Source organism: Colius striatus, chromosome 2, assembly GCF_028858725.1.
Source record: "Colius striatus isolate bColStr4 chromosome 2, bColStr4.1.hap1, whole genome shotgun sequence".
NCBI lineage: Eukaryota > Metazoa > Chordata > Aves > Coliiformes > Coliidae > Colius > Colius striatus.
The window spans coordinates 71,773,690-71,796,792 of NC_084760.1; the positions used below are offsets into that span (position 1 = coordinate 71,773,690).

Sequence of the window (23,103 nt, forward strand, 5' to 3'; positions counted from 1 at the left end):
CTGATTTTGAATATAAATTTTCTCATTCGTTTCAAGGTCTAGGAGCATTTGAGAAATTTGTATGTACAGGCAAAAAGCTACCAGTTTAACTCATCTAAAATTCCACAAAAATCCATTTGTTTTGTTTCTCTAGAAAATCACATACAGTCCTTTGCAGTGTGTAATATTTAAAAAGAGGTTAAATTAGATGGAATGTTGGTCTTTTGCTCCATTGACATATTGCTTATATGTTAAAATTGATTTCAAGGATTGGAGAAGAGGTGTCTCTACCCATGTCAGCTTCTGCTTAGGATCAGAAATCTGTGGAAGGTGTAAGATCAGTGCATGAGGACTAGGTATTCAGGAATACAGTGAACTGCAAAGCAATACAAAGAGGATTTTATCTATCTGTATTCCTGTTTGAGCAATTCCATGTTCTGCAATAAGCTTCCACACACCGCTTGGCTTTCATAACTGCCTACTTGGCTTTCGTTTGTGTTGCCTTGAATACTTTTCCATTTTTTCGTTGTAAGAAATTATAAAATCTCCTTAAAGCAAAATGTGTTTAAGAATATACTAACTTTGTCTAAGTTTTTCAGTTGTGCATACATCTCTCAAGATGAGACAATACCTGAACATATAAGAATAGGGATGGATAAGAGAGCAGGCTTTGAGTCTGTTATCAAAAAAGAGACAAGCTTTTGTTTCAGACAGAACTTTTACAAACTTGTCACAGCAGCTCCACTTTGCCAAGATAGTTCTTCAATATCTGGCATATTTAGCTGGACTGTTTCATGGAGAGAAATGTGTTTGGGTATGAAGCTGACGAAAAAATAACCAAATATAGAAGGCTTTATATACTCACATACTTTTTTTTTTTTTTTTTTTTTGCGTGTTTTACTTCCCACATTGCTTTGTTATTTAGAAGTCATTAAATACTCTTCTGATCCAAACATTTACTCAGTGCTTACTCTTCCATCCGGACACAAAAAAGTGGTGTATAGTGTTTTGTGTCCTTCCATATGATTAGCACTTTAATTTCTTCAGTTACAGTGAGGAGTAATAATTTCTCATCCTAACAGTGGGATTTTATACTCTGATGACAAATTATAGGACATGATAAATGAGTTCTATATCCAACATGTTATGCAGGGAGACCATGAGTCTGGTCTTGGTGCTCTGTAGAAACTTAGGAAAAGCTTATAGGCCTGTTAATTCTTAATGAAGAAAACATTCAACAACTAGATTGTTCTAAGCATCGTAATACTGATATTTGTATGGTGATATTTGTGGGATTTTTTTGGTTTTTTTTTTACTTGTGTTTTCTTTTGGATTTTAAATGACTTGGACATCATTTATAATTCAGGAATAGAGTAAAAATGGATCTGAACTGGTATTCTTCTGAACATCACTGACTTTAGCCTTTAAAAGATGGGGGGAGGGATGACACACAGCCAAACAAATGCCACCTTAAGCTGGAGAAACAAAGCTATCATTAAATATACTCCCTTTCCCATATATATGTACAATCAAATCAACCATGGAAATGCTTCTATTACCTGAATGGCTAAAGAATAGACATTACATTCCAACAGTTAAATGTTACATGTTTTTTTTTTTTCCATAGCAAGTGAAGTATAAAGGATAGTATATCCTTGCATCTCCTTTTTGACTTTGAAAAGAGATTCCTTCAGGATATTGACATGCATATAGGCTAAGATTTTTGGTTGGTATATATCTTCATAAGTACTATACTTACTCTCAAATCAACTGAGAGATCAGTTAATTGGGACCTGCAGACATTCATTCAGGAAGTACACTTTTGTCTAGAATATGTAATCTATATTTTGAAAAAAAACATGTGGAATCTCAGTGATATTAAATGTAATGGTAGGTTTTATAACATCTTTCATCTCTGCCATTTATTTTTGAATATGAGAAAAGAACAATAGAAATTCCATGTGTCATCATCAGAATGTCTTCCTTGAAGACAGTACATAGCTACCATTCTATGATTCTAAGCCCTCATCTGGCTTTACTCACTAAATTAAGGTCCTTCCTACTGTTTGGTGACAGTTTTGTTTTTGATTTTGATTCAGGTACTGCCACCTGGGGCCAGATATGTCAGCATGGTTTGAAATCCAAATTTGTAATTTTGTTCCCATACATTTCAGCCCCTCATTTGTCTTTGTTATTCAAAGCAATAGGATGCTTTTGTTAGTTTTTGCCACTGTTAATTTAAACTAACACACTGGCCACAAGTTATCTGCATATTTTGGTCAAAAACATTTGACTGGGAACATAACTGTTCCCGAATATATTATCACAGTGTTTGTGCTTGCAGTACTGGTTTTAAGGCACATATTCCAGCAGTTTCAGTGGCTATACATTAATTTCAGTGTGTCTTTTATTACAGTATGCAGATCTGTATTATGATGTGTCATCCTAAACTAATCTGTTACTTCAATTTCAGTATGTGAGAGAGAAGCAGCAAAAGTTTATCAGCTATCACTAGAAGAGCACCTCCAGCCTTTCAAAGACAGCATGGAGCAATTCATTAGTCAAGGTAAATAATGAAACATCACTTAACCTTTTCATGACATTTCAAAGGAAAGTTATGGGAACAATGTTTATACATTGTGGGAAAGGGACTGTTTATTTTGGCATCATAGAAAGATGTGGATTAGTTTAATCAGATGCCACACAGTTCTAAAAGATTTGCAAAATCATTCTGTTGTACTGTAGGTGACTCACTTTCTTTTACATGACAACAAAGACAAATGCAATTGGCTTGAGTGTGTGATCTTCTGATAAGTTAAACATTCCAGCAGGAAACAATTCTACAATCTTTGTTCCTTTAAAAAAATGTTAAGCTGGATTTGTTTCATTAACTTCTTTACAAAGCGATAAGTCTTTGTAGGTGCCAAAATTGTGGATAAGCATAGGAAAAGGAGTTAAAAGTTTTCCAGATATAAGGCAAATCCATATGAAATACTTGGATGTGATTAGTGGAAAACACTGCAAGAGAAAATATATCAGAATGAACTGGTGTACTGAGTGCTAGAAGAAAAGCACTTTAAAAATGAATAGAATGTACTTTCAATGCTGTACTGGACCTTTTTTGAAAGACTGTAGGAGATATGGATAACTTTAATTTTTGAATAGTGATATATCAGAGCATCTCTTGAAATACTGCTCTGAAAGTGTATACTCTCAATCAACAATTCACTTTTCAATACAAGTTAGGATGCAGTGCATCAGGATGACAATGGCCTGATGAGCAGATCAATGTAATACATGTTTTGAACACTCTGCTATGTCTTTAGCTTTGATATTGCGTTTTATAATAGAAGAGTGACCTGTTGTCTTATGAACAGGTAAGTTATTTTCTAATGATGACTCAGTAAAGCTGTCAGTAATTTGTTAGCTTGGAGCTGTGTTAATGAGCTGTCATATATAGAAATCATTATTAACTGAATGTGCATTATGTTTGAGAGGTGAGTCAGATATGCATTTATTTCTTATTGGTTAGAATACACAAGATGGCCATCTATCTAAAGTAATGGAGAACATATGTTCTAGTATATACTGATCCATGCTATAGAACTCTTAGTTCTAGTGAATAAATTGAGCAAAACCACCATTTTGGGCCATCAAATGTGGACTGATGTTCTAAGGCAAACAGAATGTTGTCTTCAGCTATCATAAGTATGAACTGCATTTAAAAATGGATTCTGATTATGTACATGACAAACAATGTTACATCAGTGGCATAACTAAACATGTAGCAAATGTTTTGTATTATATTTAGATAATTATATATATAGATAAAGGACAATCAAATCACAAGTTAGTCTGAAAGCAGTCACTAATGGTATACTCTAAGTCATGCCATATATTTGCATATTAACCATAGTTAATACACTAAGAAATCAAACATGAGGATTATATTTCATCAGATGCATGTCTGTTAAATTTCCTTCACTTCTTTTAGAAGCCATACTTTAGAAGTATTTGACTCTAGCTTACTTTCTGACTACAGCTTTTAGAGCATATTTATATATAAGCTATACACTGGTTATATAAACTGTTCCAATTTTGCAAGGATATGTGATTTTTTTTTTTTTATGGGTTATGTGTCTGTATTTTTAGGAAATTGATGAAAAAGAGGAAAGAAAAAAAAAAAAGAGAGAAATGCATCTCATCCATTAAGAACTTTACTGTGAAAAGTTAACAATGTCAGGTAGTTGATAACAAGAGAAACCTATAATGTGACTAAAAATACAATTGTTCATTTTGATGAAAATAATTGGAAATTTTGTATTGTAAACACAGTAGACTGTGACTAAACAATTTCTACTTTATCTAAAACTGTAAGGTATTTTTTTTCAGACTTCTTTTCCAATGTAAGAAAGATAAAGTTTAATATATAGGAAGAAAGTATCCCTGGTTAAGTTCCAAAAATAAAGGAATTTTAAATACCTTTCATTATGAAATCCTTTGTTTTTACTTCATGGGATTGAATTCAGACTTGAAAGAGGCCATGTTTAAAGCAGGATTTCTCTTTCCTGTTCAGTGTTTGACAGGCTTTTGATCTAGATATTTTTTCTAAAGGCTTTTGTTGTTTATGTAGACATAATCGATGAGTCTTTTCAGCTAGACTGCACACATGATCATTTAGAAAAACAGAGGGACAATTCTTGGCACCTTTTGGGGATTTGTGTTTATATAACATATGCTCTGGGCAAAGAAAAATCAAGCTTTAAGTTTTTATCTTTTCAAGTTCCAGTTTCTCTAAAGTCAGGAGAAGTTTTAACTTATAATTCAGATGAAAAGCATTTTTCATAGGGTTGAATAATTTGGTATGTTTATTTGATGCCTTTTTAGAGAAGATAACTTGTGTGTGGAATGAGACCCAAGAGTTCAAAGTAGCTATTTACAGCATATTCACTTATAGTTGTTGCTAGCAACTAAAATGGAAAATGGTTTTCCCATAGGCAAGAAAACTTATGAAATTATATATCCTTGGCAAAGGGTTAGAAAGACACAACTTTGTAAGACTAATTAGTCTGACATAGTTATAAAAATTTGAATTGTTGCTGTAAATAGTTAGCTATAGTAACTTACAGTGACTATTGATGTGTTAATAAAAAATTTTTTTTAAACAATACTTTTATTAGATTTATCAGAGAAAAAAAGGTTCAATATTACTAGCTTATAAAGATTGTAAAACTAGTAAAGATTATTTCATTTGAAAGATAAAAAAGAGGCATGAATGTGTTCAAAGTCATAATGTTTTAGGTAAAAATGCTAGTGGTATATATGATTAAGGTTGTTCAGCATTTCCTTTATCAGCCCAGCTGATAGGCTAAATAATCATTAACATATGCAAATTAGTGAAAAGTTGCCAGTCCATTTTTCTGATAGACTTCAGGGTCATTCTTAAAATTATCATTCTACTTAACTGAAGATCAGACTACATGTCCTCTCTAGACTAGCTTAGTGGATATTGACAAGCATGCTTTATCCTGTGTGTTTAATTTCTGAGAGTCTAAGTGCCTTAAAACTTACAAGCCAATCCTCTGTCCTCCTATGTTTTCTGTCCTCTTTTTTAGGCTGAGAATCATCAATCACAAAGTTACATAATGTGGTTCTTCTCACAAATATCATTATTTTTTCTTGAAATTATTAAATCACAAGGTTTAAAAAAGGAAAAGGAAAAAAAGAGAAAATGAGCTTCTTCAGTAAAAGGAGACTGATGAAAAAATTTTCAGAAAATACAAGACTTTTGAAAGTTATATTTCATTACAAATTCTAACAATTTCTTTAAGATTTTTCACTATTTGCATAATATAAGCATGAAATGTAGTAGAACAATCCTTTTCCATTTAGAAGTTGTTCAGAACAAACTATATAAATTCAAAGAGTACCATTTGTATCTCCCCAATATAGGGTATATTTTCACTGAAGTTTTTTGTCAACTAGTTACTCCTCATAAACAATCATAATTTGAATAAGAGAGATTGTAAAGGCAGACACTAATTGGGAACCTTTTATCCTCTGTTCCATATATAGTTGGGGATAGACAGGAACACAGAATGATCAGAGGTCACATCCACCAGTTTAGAAAGCTTCAGAAATCTCTTTTTTTCCTGGGAGAAATGAATTTGGCATACAGGATGGTGGGGAAACACTGAGGGCGCTAATCATCATGTAATTTGTAGAATTTCATTAGCAGTAATCCTTTGTCCTTGTCTCCACTTGATAGGGTAAACAGCTTTTGTTGAAAGAATTGTGTAGACAGGATCCACAAATGAGTCTCAGTCCCCAGGTTTTAACTGTGGTTAAACTTGCAGCCAAAAGTGATCTTTAGCTGTTTGCTGGTGAGACTCCAGATAGGTCATGCACTAATGTGCCTGATAAGGCAGGAAACCTATAGGAGGCAGCAACTATCACTCACTTAGAAAAGTCTTGTTAGGGACCTGGAAGAGGCACTATATTGTAAATCACAATTTTTCTACTGAGATTTTGTAAATTGCATGAATGTCATACATTTACTCATCTGATATCATATTCAGAAGCCAAAACAATGTAACTAGTTTTAGACTTTAGAAAAAGCATTACGATGTAGGAAATTTAAGGGCTAGAATGCGTCTTTGCAGTAGAAGTAAAACCTGCATTTTCTGATGTATAGCTAGTTAATCTAAAAGACATTGACAGTAATTCCAGGATGGCTGTAAGTTTGAGAGTACAAAGTGCTCTCAACTTTTGGTTCCTTTTAGTCTTATTTTGCAAAATTCTGCAGTTTTGCTTGTGTTAAATAATGCTGGTCCCAGGTTTCATTCTGCTGGACCCTTCTCCAGTCTCAAATTCTCGCTACGTCCTCATGGTCTTGCAGAACAAAGATGCTAAAGTTGTCGTCTTGAGTGAACTGTCTATATCCATCTCCCTCTTTTTCCAGGAAGAACATTCAGGAATGCAGTTTCTAAACTATTAGTAAATGAATGTATAAATCATAAAGTGTGTTGTATTTATCACCGTAGCTGCAACCAGATATTTGGCCATGACTTATTCTTTTAGGTCAAGCAACAAAGGGCTATGCATCATCAGATGATGGATTGTGAATGAGACTAAAGAATCAGACTGAATCTTGGATGGCTGGGTTAAGTTCCTGGCTCCAGAAGTACTGTAGATGATTGCGAAATGAATGCTGTTAGGGTAATCTTAATTCTGGCATTTTCCAACACAGAATGATTGATTTTGCAGATTCCATTTTCCCTAAATGCTGCTTTTATAATTTGATTAATACAAAGATGAATATAGCACTACTTCACAATTTTTCTAAAAATAATTTGAGAAAATATAAATAAAACATCATCACGGATATATAAAAATAAATAGGTTTGGTTTTCCTTTTTTAAAAATGCCCAGAACAGTAAGGGCTTGGATATTGGTAGATTTATGTGGAAGCATTCACTTTTTAAATATTATTATTACTCATAATTAAGATTTTAAGAACTTTTTTTTTTTTTTCATTTAGCAGTAAATCCTGGAGGGATCTGAGGAACAAGCATCATAAAGTCACTAGAACAAAAGATGGAGGAATTCACACTTAAACAATTTAATTCCATGAATGTTTACATTTTTATGTTAGCATTCTTTTTGTTGGATTATTGAGAGAGCTTTTAAAACTTGTTCCTTGAGTGCTGAAAGCATTTTTTTAATCTCACACTGACATCTTAATGTTAATAAATACTTTAACATGAGTATTGTATAAACTTGTCTCTACCTTGAACGTCAGCACCTCCATTTGTGTGCAATATTACATAATAATCCTAATTCAGATTGTTTTGTATATGTAGCATTAAACAGTCTTCACTTAGTCTCACCTTACCTCAAAGTCCATGAAAGGCCAAATCTCTAGACGGACTGAGAGCTGCTTGTGTCTTTTGCATGGGACCTCATTTAACTGATTTTGTAGGCATCAATACAACAGTTGCAGACAGTACAAGTGTGAGATTTTGTGAGTACAAAAGCTATTTTTCCATGAGATCAATGCATGAGTGTAACACTAGCATGATACAAGTAATCCATCCCAAAATATTCTGAATAAATGCATCAGATTACTGAAATTACCAGAAACCTTGTGGATAGTTAGGCAGTGTAAAATTAATTCATATTCTTCTTCAGTAAAATTAAATCTGCATTGAAATAACATTGATTTTACTGCATATTTATTGGCAGGGAGAAAGCAAAATAAGAGGAAGACATTAAAGCTTAAGAGTACTTAGCATGAGTGACACTGTCATCATCACTATGGCATGAGATGTTCTTCAGCACTGCAGAGTCTAGGCTCACAGCTGAACAACCTTCTTTATGAGACTTGAAATCTCTTGTCATATCTTTACCGAATGACATATATTTAGTCCTAGGTACGCTAGCTAGCTAACTGCACTTCTGTTTAATATCCTTACCTGTTTGAGACCTTTGAGCAGTGTAGAATTTTAGAATCAGTAGGAAGGAACATGGGATGGGGAGCTGAATGCTGCAAATGAAACACAATGTATTTTACTTCTGTGAATGTCACATCTGACAACATTATAGTGAGTTGCTGAATGCCCATAACTATGATGGAGTGATTTTCTTCTTCTTTTCTTTTTTTTTTTTTTTTTTTCTTTTTGAAGTGTTGGATCTGGTCCCCCTTCTCCCTCCATCCAGCTGACAGCAGATGTCATCTTTCAAAGGGTGACAAATTATGTTCTTACCAGAATGCTGCCTGAGATGGATTAAAAGAGGACAAAAATAGCAAAATATGTGAAGAGTTCACATCTTGAAACACGGCATGTATGAGGTGCAGATAGGACTCGTGCTGTGGTTTTTTTATTATTTATTAATGTAGTTATTGATTTGAAAGGTCAGTCTTTTTTATAGAGTCTGTTATTGTTCAGTTTAAATTCAGCAAAGATTAACTTTTAGTGCTCACGTGTTCACCAAGAGTTTAAGCTGTAGCTCCATAGATCCTAGTCATGGGGCTAGCACATAATTTGAGTTGTTCCTCTTGTATAAGAGTGTAAAGTCATTGTGAAGTGCCATTGGTTGGAATCAATGCAAATGTTTATGTGCTTAACTTATGATAGATATAGAAAAAACTGGAACAACTTAATTAGGAAAATGTGTAACATATGAGATCCTCTGTCCTCAGTTATCTTCAAGAAATTGGAGTCTGAATTAAGTATTTAAATGTTCTTTTTCATGAATGCATGAAAATCTCAGAACATTTTCTCGAGCTTCTATTAATTTGTCTTAGGAAATACAGAGGATGTAAGACTCTTCCTAGGATTCCCAGAAGAAATTCTGTTTTCTTCTCTTGCTAAGCTTTCTTAGAATGAATGTACCTGATAATAAGCTATCCAAATATACTTAGGTCTTTTTTTCAATGAAAATAGAAATTCTCAAAATTATAGCAACAGAGCTCTAATGACTCATTGAAAAGGCATTATATATATCAAAAAAAAAACCCTAAAACCAAAAATCTGGCTCCACTTGAAAGTTACTGGAAAGCAGAGTCATAGTTAATTATAAACAAATAGTAGTTAACACTTTAAATAAAAAGAGAGGGAAAAAAGCAAAAAGATTTAGAACATAGACAAGCAGATAAAAGGATTCTTGTTACTTTCCATCTGAGATTACTCAGATGCGTTCCTGTATTCAATTACCTGAGAAGATGTGATATTCCCTTAAGAGAGATCAGGAGATCAGAAGGAATGGCAGTTTCGTGCATCTTCTTACTCATAGTCCTTTGAAACTGGTTCAACAGAAATAGCTTAAATTGCAATAGGGTTTGGGGCCAGACAATGACTACAGCCAGTAATTACTGGGTCAAGATCATACCATGAACAAACAACAAAACAAGGCTCTGAGAGGACATTTGAATGCTGTTTAAGTAGACCTGCAAGGTCTACTTAAAGTAATTTCTGAATTGGAACCAAAGGGTCAATGTGTTTTGTGACTACACTTATCCAGTACATTTACACATAAAGGACACTGATAATTCTTATTAACTGTTAGCTTTGAGTAATTTTTTTTCTCATTACATTTCTGGTATTATTGCATATTCAATTTTAAACTGAAGTTCTAATTCCTGTTTGTTTGGGGTTTTTTCCCACAAAGCTACTGAGCATAAAACCCTGTCATCATTTAAAAATTAATCATCATCTAACTCTTCTTCACAATCTTCCCCAAAACTCACTTACTTTTTCATAGTTTCCATCTAAAGTAGCTACTTAATTCCTCACAGTACTACTTATGTCCTCAAGCATGTTAGTCGTGTTGAACAAAAAATGCAATGAGAATAAACAAAATTTTAAAACTGAGACAAAAACTAATTCAGAAGTCTAAATCAAGAAGAATGAGGCTTTTCTCCAGAGATTTCTAATGATCCTGATGTCTTTACTATTCTGCTTTGGTATTTAAAGGCATTTCAAAACAGTGTTGAATAGTATACTGATTGCCAAATAAAAGAGCTGTTAGTATTATTTTGATGTTTTCTGAGGGCATTGAAAAGTACGTGTACTAGGAAGATGGAGGAGTTGTCTTAGAAGATCTTGCAGAGGTCTTGTAAACCTGGACCTTAGATCTTTACAAAGCTGGTGTAACTACATGCCCTTGCTTGTGGTGCGTCATCCAGTATTTTCTCTTTCTATCTTCACTTTCTTTCTGTCCTAGCCACAGACATAAGATACTCACAGAAGGTATCCTCTTGGCTTCCATCAGGCACCTCGTCTCCTCAGATGTTAGCAGAGCTGGCTCAGTAGTGACAGGTGAACCACCTGAGGTTCCGTTAACACTTTTCAAGAAAGTTTATCCCTCAGTTTTGTTCTTAGTTTTGTTCTTAGTTTCGTTCTTAGTTTTCTGGATGTTTTTGGAGTATGTCAGAGGAGACATTTGTTATCTTTTCAAAGTTCCAGCTTCTATTCTTTCAGCATCAATGTGTGGGGGGGGAAAAGTCTTCCATAAAAAGGATTTCTAAAATTTTGATTGTTTTTCAGTACTATTTATATAACACGGGGTAGAATAATCACAGTTTAAAACAGTTGTTATATGTCTTTGACTTCCTAGTTAGTCTTAAGTCATTTTTTTCATAGGATTTTTAAATCCTCTGGAAGAGATGGTATCACACTTTCAAACAAGAAATTGCAACAACTGAATATAGAGACAACAGATCCATGCAATATCTGTACATACAGAAACTATATATATTAATGTAAATAATTTTTTTAAAAAATTGGCAATGTTCTTAGTACACAGAGTGGCTTCATCCCTGCAGAGATTTTAGCATAACAGGTCCGAAATGTCACTTGTCATTGAGGTCAGGGGGACAATTTGTTGTTAAAAAATGTCTTTTACATTCTTAGCTTTGAAGTGTTTTTCAGTTGAATTAATCTTCCAGGCCAAAAAAAAAAAATAAGGGACTATTTGCAGAAAAGTGAATGATACTGTTTGATAAAGACCATTAGTTTCTAGACTGACTGTGAATACTTCTCACATCCGGTTTTGTGAGGTGCTTCAGATTTTCATAAATGCATAGGTCACTTTAGCATGACTATTCATATAGATGTGCCCTTGTAGAAGTTTATATGTAATCTTTGCAGGACTCTAATCTAAAAGAATTGGAAGAGCAAACACACGGAACAATGGCATGTATCATTCTGGAATGTGTGTATATGCTGATAACGATAGAGCTTTTGTGAATTAGATTAATTAGACCTTGTTTCTGAGGCCTTGTTGGAAAGCTCATTTTGAATGGCATGAAATCAAGTTTTATGCAATAATTTTATTAAATACTAAATTTAAGCAAATATACAGATTTGTAAGACAGAAATTAGAATATCTGATGAGAGTAAATTTTTAAGAAATATGTATACCCCGTAGATAAAAGAATTGATTGAAGACTCTTGCATACTAGCTTCATAAGGAATGACATAGGGATGAAGGAATGCACTTGAATTTTGACCAAATACATAAAGTATTTAGGAAGTATAGACCTTTCTGTAAAGAGAGACAGGATTTAAATAATCTGAAAGTATCTTAATGGAAAACACAGGCAAACTTTGGAACATCATCCAAGAACACAACGTTAAAGATGCATTTAAAAGAAAAAGTGAAAAGATAACTAATTAATTGCATGTTGTAAATAGCAGCTAAGGCAGCTTTGCTCCAAAGTGTTCTTATTTTGATATGACAAAATTTTGCGACATGACCCAAGGTTGTTTCTTAACTATATTTTGTTAAGTAGATTTTACAAAATATATATGCCTTAAGGATTATGAAAGCTGCATATTAAACCCTACAGGATATTGAGTGTATGCAGGCTGGGATATAAATTTTTTACCTCTACTTACTGATGCATTACATGAAATATAGGGACTATTATTTCCTGTTGTAATATCATCTTTAACCGATTTGTAACAGTGAATCTGGAGGTGATTTACTTAAGTTAGCATCAAGAATCAAGAAAATTATTCTTATCAGAAGGTTGAAGAAAAGATAAGTCAATAAAATACAGAAAATTTTCATTTGGGAAAGGTAAGTGAGTCGAGCTGATAACTGACTCCTGCATCTGTTAGAAAAGGCTTCAAGCAGTCACTGCTATGGTCAGCTGATGGGTTCCAAATATATGGCTACAGGGTGACTACAAGACCTCTTTAATGTTTTTAAAAGAAAATCAGTAAGTCTCTGAAGCAATCTTGCTTCTCTAGAGTCAGAAAGTCAGTGATAGAACTGAGCAGTCAGATGTGCCTAGCTGCTGTGATATCCCTGGAAATGCCCAGTTTTCCTGTATCCTTTGTATTTCCTTTGAATCATAGAATCACAGCAGAATGGGTAGGGATTTTTTTCCCTTTTACTTCATCTATTGGAGGAGTTGTTTTGTTTTTTTTTGTAAAAGGAAATAGACATTTCTCCCAAAACTGTTCTGGGTGGACACTTTGCAGTTGATAATTAGCACTGAACTGGCTGCCAAGCCAGTTAGGCTGCCAAGGAGGAAGAATGCCAGACTGATGCCTTTCAGGTACTCTCAATACAATTGTGATTGAAGTACAATTGAAGTAAGAAGTGACAGTAAAGATGCATTATGTTGAATTATATGGTAAAGTCTAATGCACTTTGGGACACTTCAACTGAATGTGTATGACATGGTATGTCATGACTGAAATAGGAAAAATTAATTGAAAACAGTTTACCAATGAGGTGATTAGTAAACAACAAAATGTCAGTAACTGCACATATCAGGTGATCATATTAGTGGGCAGTTCCAGAAATTATAGGAATTGTCATATCTAATATATCTCAATACCTAATAGTTATTCTTTTGTATCCAGATGATAAAGAGACTTTTGTGGGTTTGGTAACAGGAGGCTTTTTTCCTTTGCTGATGAATGTCAATGCCTGTCTGACTAGCTGTTGTCCACAGCTTTTAGATGTTTACTGTATAACAATGCAAAAGCAGTCCAAGAACAGATTCCTGAGTGTCCATACAGTATTTTTGTCTCTTTCACTGATGCCATCTGTTGTCTTTGAGGAAGCAGAATTGTTTTTGTATTGTTCTTTAACTATTTATGTCTAGAAAAATGACAAAACAAATAGATTGCATGTCAGATTTATACTGGAATAATATCCTCCTGATAACATGCAAAAGATTAAGAAGTGTCATCACGTATTTGGAACAGAGTACAAGGGAATTCTCTTTTAGAAAAAATTCTTTCCTTGCCAGACTCTCTAATGCCAAGAAGTGATCTGATGCATGATGAAATCTCTCTCTAGGTATACTAGCTTCCTTGTGCATACTACTTTATTTTAAAAAATGCTATTATATGCATATGCATAATTCAGGGATTCCAAGAGTCTTTTCAGTGTGTAATAACCATTTTTTATTAAATGATTAAAAGTACGGATACTTGGAGTACATTTTTTTCCTCCTTTTTGGACCATAGTATCTTTTTAATGATAATAAAACTTGCTCCAGAATGGGGACATTCTGACATGCTCGGATAAGCCTAGTATAATACGTTGTGCTTGTACTCTTTCAAGAAGTAAATTATGAAATGTTTGCTGCACTGTTGGTTGGTAAATAATTGTTTGTAAGCATGTGCAGAATAGTTGAAATAAGGAAGAAAAAAATCCAAACTAGGCAGCTCAGTCAGTGTTATACTATATCAACCCTGAAAATTATAGTGTTATATTCTATGATTATAATGTATGTACACTAAGAGACTGTCCTAGATTGAAATGTGCAGGTGTCCATTTTCAAGCATTTTTTAACTGAGAGGAGTCTAAATTTAATTTTTTCAATAATAGAATTATTTATTTTAAAAGGTGTGTCTGCAGATACTTAGTGAATGTGTCATTGCAGAATTGAATATTGGTTCTTCCATCATTCGGGGAGTTTGTGTTCAGTTTCTTGTCTTGCCCCATATGGTTTTTCACTGTCAGGATTGAAGTATGAAGAAAAAAAAAAAAAAATTAAATTCTGTCAAAGCTGCCAGATTTCACCTGGTTCTATATCCAAAGCAAGGCAAAGATTTGAGGAAAAACTCTAACGCAGCCCAGATTCACTCAACACTGGGCCTAAGTTCACTCAAATGGCTGTGAGCCTTCACAGACCTTTTGAAGAATCTGGGCTGACTTTCAAGTCTGTATTGAAACCTGTAATCAGACAGCACTCACATGCTCTTGAACTTCCTTGAGAATAGTTACCCAGCTCTCCTTGAAGTTTTCTGTGGTTTGCTGGGACTTTTTTCACTTTCAGCAAATCAATGATGGAGCCTAAGTTTTCAAGTAATAATGACTAAATACAATGCGAACTACTGTATACATCCAGGCACTGCTCACCCTACTGAGCAAACTACATTACTACTACTAAAAAGCATTTGCAGCATAAGACATAGCTCAGAACCTTGGTCTGACTGGGGAAAGAATAGGGAAACTGCATTTGTTTATCTTTGCCACGGATATCTATTTTAGTGTTAATGTTTCAATGTTGATTGAAATATTGTAACAGAAAAATAAAGATTATCTTTGCTTCCTAATTATTTCCTTACTTCTCTATTTTTTGCCAAGCTTTAAATCTGGATTTCCTTTTTCAAAGATCGTATATCTACATTGTAGAAAATTATTTTTTATTAATTATTATTCTAGACCTGTGTAGGAAAAGTGAAATGAAAAATAGCTTAAATGTTTCTTCTTTTTTTAGATTTCTGTATAAATTCTGTACCATTGATATGTTTTCAGGACAGTTCAGAGCCTCTTCACGTCCCAAAACACATAACTCTTTGGAATCCTAAAATTCTCCCTGTAAATTAGCAGGCCAGTAGTCCAGCAGACTGAAAAGACGAATCAAATTCCAAACAAGAAAATTTCTGGCTAAAGCATGCAGATCTTAAATGGAATTTAAACTGTGCTACCTGAATGACTATATACATCTCACCTGAGCATACATGCACAGAGCAGTTGATACTCTCACTTTGCACATTGGTGATGCCTAAAATAATATGCTTGTTCTTGTAGATTTGTGTATCAGAATAGTAACCTAAGTGAAATGGGTACAAAATAGGAGAGAACACATGAAAATAGATCCTTTTTTTTACCAACGGATGTCAATGACAGTTTTGTATTTTTTATTTCTTTCATGTGATCACTAAATTACAATTTCTTTCATATCAAACCAGTGCTGTTTTAAATGTGTGCTCACTACAGGTCTAGTAGTTCTCTAACTGCTGTGTGTACAGGGAAATGGTATATGTGAGAAGATTTGATTTGTAACTATCTACTTTTAGAAAAGCTATAAGTTTGAATCCTTCCTACTTTTCACTCAGCTTTTCTTCCTCTTGGTAGACCAGTTCCCATATCCATCAAGTTTTTAGCATAACTCTTTAAGATCTGCTTTGAAGTAATTTCATGACCTGATTGTTGTTTATATTACTGCAATTCTTTAATAATTTTTTCCAAAATTTACTTCAAATGGTTATTGTTGTGGTTTTTTTGGTTTGTTTTCTGTGATTTTTTTGGAGTGGGTTTTTTTTTGTTTGTTTTTTCCCAACAGGAATATTAAAATTCATGTCTTGGTGGGGATTTTTGGCTTTTTTTTGTTTTTGTTCTTTCAGAATTGATGTACACGAGTAATATCCTCAGATGGTTTCTGTATGTTAAATAACAACATCATTATTTTTCACCTTGTAGCTAATTTTTTATTGTACTTTTACAGCTAAAATAGATCAAGAAAATGAAGAGAAATCACTGACAGAAGCACATAAAAGGTAAGAAAGAACAACGTAGTAAAACCTGTCTTGGGAAAAATCATTTTGATAGAAGTTGCTATATTGGTAGCCAGTATTATTGAATTTCTAAATAGTGAAAGAAATCTACTCCAAAAACTGATATTTAATTACTGCCAATTTTAAATTGACAATTAGGGAAAAAAAATAGAGGTGAAATAGCCATGCAACCTACCTTTAGAGGATTATTGCACGTCTCTTATCTTTCAGAAAATATGGATTCCTTATGTAAAAATTAATTTAACATTTACCATTTGGACTGAGAAAACTCTTCATACTGCACTAGCATCCTGATGACTTAACAGATACATAGTATTCCCCAGGCAGCTATTATTCATTAGATACCACTTCCTGAGCTTATATCTGCTTTAAAATAAAGAATGGAAATTTAATTTTAATATACTAATGATACATATAATTAAACGTGATTTCCTTTGTAGAATTGCTAATAGATCTTCAAATAGGTTTTTTGTGGCAAAAAGCAAAATACCTCATTAAATTTCATTACAGATGTGTGCAGTTGAGAGAGTTTTTGAAATTTTGAACTTCATTCCATTGCACAACTTGTATTTTTTTCTGATTTTTTGACAATGTTCTCCAGAAGTTCTCCAGAAGCAGTGTTTAAATGGGACACATTTTTATCTGTCCCAGCAAAAGACCAAAATGTGACACACACCATTTGTAGTTCACATTTATTGAAACTGACAGTCTGCATTTTTTTTTTTTGTTCACTAAAAATAGCATCTTCTTTTGTCTACTATATATTCATTATATATTCCCAGAGCTGGGAAGTCTGTCAATAGGATTCCAGTAAAATCGACCTGAGGTGGACTGTGACCCGATCTAGGTGACCCTGCTTCTGCAGTGGGGTTGGACTAGATGATCTCTAAAGGTCTGTTCCAACTCCTGCCATTCTATGATTATATGATTCTATGAAATATACCACTATAAAATGATCTAGTTTTTACTGTGGTTTGTTAGTGATTCTATGGGGTCAATGTCCAAACTTGCTACCTTCTGTAATGCAACAGTGCAGTTGACAACTTTCCTGTTATGACACCACCTTTTTTCTGTATTTCTTTGGGCCATATACTAAAGATAGTACCTGAAAAAAAAGCCAAGGGGAGAGTATATGTTCCATTTCCACAAGAAGTTCCTTTTTCACTTGTAAGAAGATGGTAGGTTCTTGAGTAGTATGGGTGATGCTGGGATCATAATGGAAAAAATGGATGGGAATATTTTTTTGACTTAGTTTCATATCTCTTTTTCAAGTATAGGAAAGGCAGTCCTGACATGTCTTAGGTTTGTTTAACTGTAGAGTCATTTAATTCTTATCCTTAAAAATCTCCTTCACGCTAAAACTTTGGGAGAAGAAACTGCTGTTAGAACATGAGAATTTTGTGATCTCTGACTGCTCTTTTAAGGAAATTGTTTCTTCCATGGAAAATGGATTAGATTGTATGTCCAAAGCTGACAGATATCTAAGGACAGGATAATCTGCAATCTGTCCAGAAATCTTGTGACTTGTCCCTGTCTTCTGATGTCTAAATCACTCTCCCTTGTTGGCTTTTTTTTCCCCATGCTGCATTGGAATAATCATAAAAAAACCTTCCTACTGGTATATCTAACATCCATAATATGGGGGAAGAAAGCAAACTGCTCCCTGGATTTTCATTCAGCTTGGACTGTTTTTTTGGACTTATTCTAATGTTTTATTCTCCATCTATATTGAGTGCAGCAGCTCATTTTACGTAGTAGTTTGTTGAAGAAAATTCAGCTTCATTGTTCCTCTTTACTCTGAACATCTACAAAGGATAGCATCACGTGCAAAACGTTTTGTGAAACGTGAGGAATTATGCTAGGATATCATTAGCGTAAAGTTATTTTTTCTATTGCCTAGTTTACACTTCTCTTTCTTACTTTCACCTTTCCACTGAAATTCTTCATCAGATTAGTGTTTTTTGTTAAAATATCAGAGACAGCTTCATGGTACAGTTTTAGTATTCTATGTATATATTTCACTAAAGTCTTGAACTTGGCTTAGAAATAAAATGTCTGGGATCTTCTTTGGCAAGGAGTGGATGTAAAATAAGATGCAAGCTTAAAAAACTAAATAAAAGATTAGTTACCTTTAGCTAATCATAGGTAGAATGGCAAGACATAGGATGACTATACAAGCAAGTAGTGCAAGGAAAAGTGATGGATTAATTGGAGCAAAATTAACATGCTTGGATTTTTCTTTTTTGAAGTGGATAGCTTCAGCCTGCATATAAGTGAAGATATACATCACGATAGCATTTTTTTAGCTTTCAGTAAAAACTAAAAAAGTTCTTTATTATAAACCCTAAAAAATTATTTTGCATACAAAATATTAAAGCTGATATCTCCATAAAAATACAAAAGCCTAAAAGAGAAGCTCTTGCAGTAGTAACAACAAACATATTTCTAAAATGAATAATGATTTGGGGAAAATGCAGCAATGTGTATTTTAGAAAAGCTCAATTGTGCAATAGATGAGCTGAAATGGAAAGTTAATCTTCCACACAAAATAAAGACAAAGAAAATGGAATGTCTGCTCCAGGGACTCCATACAGTGTATAGCTGTTCATTTGTCACAAGTGAGAAAATGTTTAATCGGTTTTGAAATGATGTATTCTCTCTTTATTTATCGTGTTTAGTGACTTTAAGAGTGTCAGTATGTAAAGTGTTTATCCAAGGAATGGATTTCTGGCACATGGATAAAATGAAAAGTGAAATGTTTAGTTCACAATAGGCATATGTTCCAAGATCTCTCTGAGTAAGTATCCTGAGATGAGAAGAAAGCACACAGGTCTGTGTTTATCTAGCTTACACAGGCAGACAAGGAAGGCTCCAGCCTGGTATTAACACTGAAGTGACATGGAATGTCTTCACCAAACCCCAAACAATTGCATCATTGCCTTAACAATATTGATAAAGTGTAATAAAAAAGAACCTGGCACTTTCCAATTAGATCCTCATTGCTAAATACTTGAGAAAATGTTAAATGCTTGTGGAGTTGAAGTAAAACCCACTGTTTTGGGGTTAGAGGAAAGAAGTAAAACAGGAGAGGTGGAGGAAGACAAAAAGAGATGCTTGTCTGTTTTAGGAGTCCACAATTTGGCACTTGAAAAATTTTTTAGATTATGTCCTCTATCTCCACAGATGCTTAGCTGTATGTTCACACAGCTGTGTAAAATACTTTTGAAAAATTGTAATTAAAATTCAACATCTTTGAAAACTGAGAGATATAGCATACTTTCCAGCAAGCAACAAATATCCTCTCATTTTTCTGTATTTCCATTTAGGTAGCTTTAAATATCTCTTATCTCTCAAGATGTAGTTTTCTTTAAGCAGGGAGAAAAAATTAGAAACACTTGTTTACAGGTTTGCCCAACCTTAGAATGATATGGAGTTTGATCACATTATCCACAGCAAGCAAGAAGTAAAATTATCAAAGTTATTGTTAGAAGTAATAGGATAGCTTATGTTTTGTTTACTGTGCTAGGATAAAAGGCAGGAACAACAGTGGTGATATAATCTTGCTGGATCATAATCAGAATCCTCTTCATTCCTGAAGAAGCTAAAGAACATGACTAGAACTACCAGAAACAGTATTCAGTGAAGCTGAAGGTCCTAAATCTCTGCCTCGCTACCTCTATTTGGTTAAATAGCTATGGAAGAATAGAATTTAGCTTTATTACTTTCTTTTTATTACCCAGCATTGACTTCTGATCTTGGAAGGCTTCCAGGTTCTTTTTTTAAGAAGAAAATAAGATTAGACTGTAATACTCATCTCTCTTAGACTGAAATAGTTCAGATTATCTTTTTCTTCCCCTCTATCTGCAATGATTTGTCTCTTCTTGGAATAAAACATAGGGAATCATTCACAAATTGAACTGGAGACATTTGTTTGAGACCTGAGACACAGTCAGATATCTTCAATTCTTCCTGCTATCTCTCGTCAAACAATGAAGCATCGTATTCTAAATTCAGTGCAATAGCACTGAAAATTGCTATTTATGTGTATTCATACTGCACTCACATAAGAGGCAATGTATGCTGAGAGTCTTTCAAGACAACTACAGATTCTGTTATTTCTAATATTTCAGATATTATATAAATATACATATACATATATATATATATATATAACCCGGCTTGAAATAATAACATAGGTCATTAAGACAACAGTCCAGTATAATAGTGCTTTGATTTGGGTTGAAACCGTTCAACCATTTTACCTGTGGTGACACCTAATGAGGAGAAAGAAATGCTGCTCTCTATCATGGCTTTGTGTTTTAACAAATCTGATCATTTAATCTGTGCTTGAGTAAATCTCAATACATTGTGAGTATGTATTTGTTTTATAAAAAGTTGAAAAGATGACTTTCTGTCTTCTCACACAAGTATCAACTGGAGAATTTAGGATGTGTGTGGTTGTGTATGGAATACTCGTCTTCCTGTGTCAGGATATTTTTATTAGTTTTATTTTATAATTTGCTCCCATTACTTGCACATTCCAGTGATTTTTAGTCTTTTAAGTGCTTCTTGAGTGCAGCCTCCCGGGCACCTCTTCTGTTTTCGGGAGTTTTAATAATCCATTTAGCAGTGTGTTGCTGCTTTCTTTGCTGTAGCAACAAATGACATGAATTTTGAAGATAAATATTTACCTTTAAATTCCCTGCAAAAAATGTACTCCTGACACAACACTCCTTGCAGACTTCCATTGGCTTCATTAAACATGAGACTTGGAAAGGAAAAAAGCTTTACACCTGCTTATGAGCTGACAAGTTGATGACACTTAGAGAAATAGAAGACGGTATGGTACAATGACACTGCTGAAAAGCAACACCTAGAAATGTAGCACCTAAGTCTGGTAATCCTTTAAAACAGTAAATGTTCCTCCTGCCTTGCTGCACTCTACACAATGATTTGGATTGTTTCCAAAACTCAACTGTAAAGTTAAAGTGAAAATTGAGTTAATGATTGAAATAAAGTGCTGAAAAGTCCATAATGGAGAGAGGTATGTAGCTTTTAAGAAACCTAGCACAACACTTTTAACTGAAAGGCAAAGATATGCTGTTGGACTCCCATCTTTCACTACTCTTTGGCCATTCATCCTTTGCTGGTTCCTTTACTATTAGATCTCTTTTCTCACTGTGTGGCTCCTAGCATGCAGACTTGAATTGCTCATGGTAATACATTTCAGACTGTAGGTATACATTAGTTGGATCAAAAAAGTAAATACTTGGTGAGCAAAGGAAATGTGTATAGAAGAAGCTTACAGACTGCTAAACAGATTGGATCATTTTGGTTTAATATCCTGTCTCTGACAAAATATCAGGGGCTGTAAATATGCAGTAATGGAAACTTAGCCAGCCTCTTCTGAAATAAGGGTAATTGATCTTTCCCTGAAAGATAGAGACTTTGTCCTTTTCTGAAAATATTTGCAAAATGACTGCAAGTCTTAAACCATTTGCACCATTAATTCTTTTCTGTAAGACTGCTATCCTTTCCTTTAAATATGTTGGGATGCTTATTTAAAAAAAACAATTTTATTTTATTGGTTTTCAATTAGTTTTAATTTAATGACACTTAGTGCTAGTATGAACAAGATATAATATAATTTTAACAGGCTGGGGACAATTCAGAGATCTAATATTCTGCAGTATGAACTCATCATTACACAATTTACAGTTTATGTAGAGATCTTATTCTTAGATTTTACATTAACAGATAAAAGATACTATTTTGAGGTGCAAATACAGTTACACAGCTAAGTAGCATTGACAACAATACAGCTAAGTAACACCCTGATAACAATATGGATAAAATCATACCCAAAACTAATGCTATAGTATAAAAGATTAAAAAAAAAAAGTAAGAAAATAATTGTTTAATTAATAAAATTAATAAAAAAATACAGAAATGAAAATCTCTAAGTGTGACACATTGTTTTGATCTTCTGTTTATGCCTAGCAAGTGATTTCACTGACTAGTCCTCACAAATTCAAGATATTCCTTTTGGGATGTTACAGCTGAAGTAAAACACTTGTGTCTATGTGTAAATGTGATTATCCCCAGTGACTCTCCATTGTGAATCAGCTTTTTACCAGAGATGTTTAGATATTCACAGTATATCCTAAGATCCTATATCCTAAGATATTCACAGTATAGTGTTTGCAATGACTGTGACTTAAATTGTGGATAATACTTCTGCTTTTACTCTTATGTCAATTTGCCACTACAATTGTTGCATTCTTCCTTGCTGTATTAGGATTTACCTTAGGGATTATTACATTATATTGCTTTTGTCATGTATATGCAAATAGAATAGCAGAATATCAGGGATGTGGTTTAATTAGGCCACAATTGCATTTACTCATCTAGGAACTATCCAGCAATAACTTGTACAATATAGGTCATTCCTTCCATAATAATTTCCATCGATGGAAGACTGCCAACACCCATCAGTCCCTATACAGTATATGGATTGCTCAGCCTACTACTGAAACCCCACTGTGCTTCTCGTATATGGAGAACAAGTGACTAGGAAAAAAAAGTGTTTCCTCTTTACTCTTCCTTAGTTTGTTCCTCAGCCTCATTGCCTTGTTTCTTGTCTTCCTTAATAAGCTGTATTCAGAAACAGATTTTGTAAGCCAGATCCCTTCTGCACTGTTGTCTTAAATGAATGCTTCCGGTGAGGTTACTTGCACCCAGTTCTTTTCTCAACTGCTGCCTGAGAGATGGTTTTCTACCTTTATCAGTCTGT

The 23,103-nt window shown here is 33.7% G+C and overlaps 1 protein-coding gene across 1 annotated transcript in view; it reads left to right on the top strand.

The window, feature by feature from the left end:
• Positions 1-23,103, top strand: part of FMN2 (formin 2) — a 162,061-nt gene that overhangs the window by 110,801 nt on the left and 28,157 nt on the right. The window contains exons 15-16 of the mRNA XM_061989984.1: positions 2,453-2,545; positions 16,241-16,292. Coding sequence (XP_061845968.1) covers positions 2,453-2,545; positions 16,241-16,292 — 145 coding nt within the window. The remainder of the gene's footprint in view (positions 1-2,452; positions 2,546-16,240; positions 16,293-23,103) is intronic.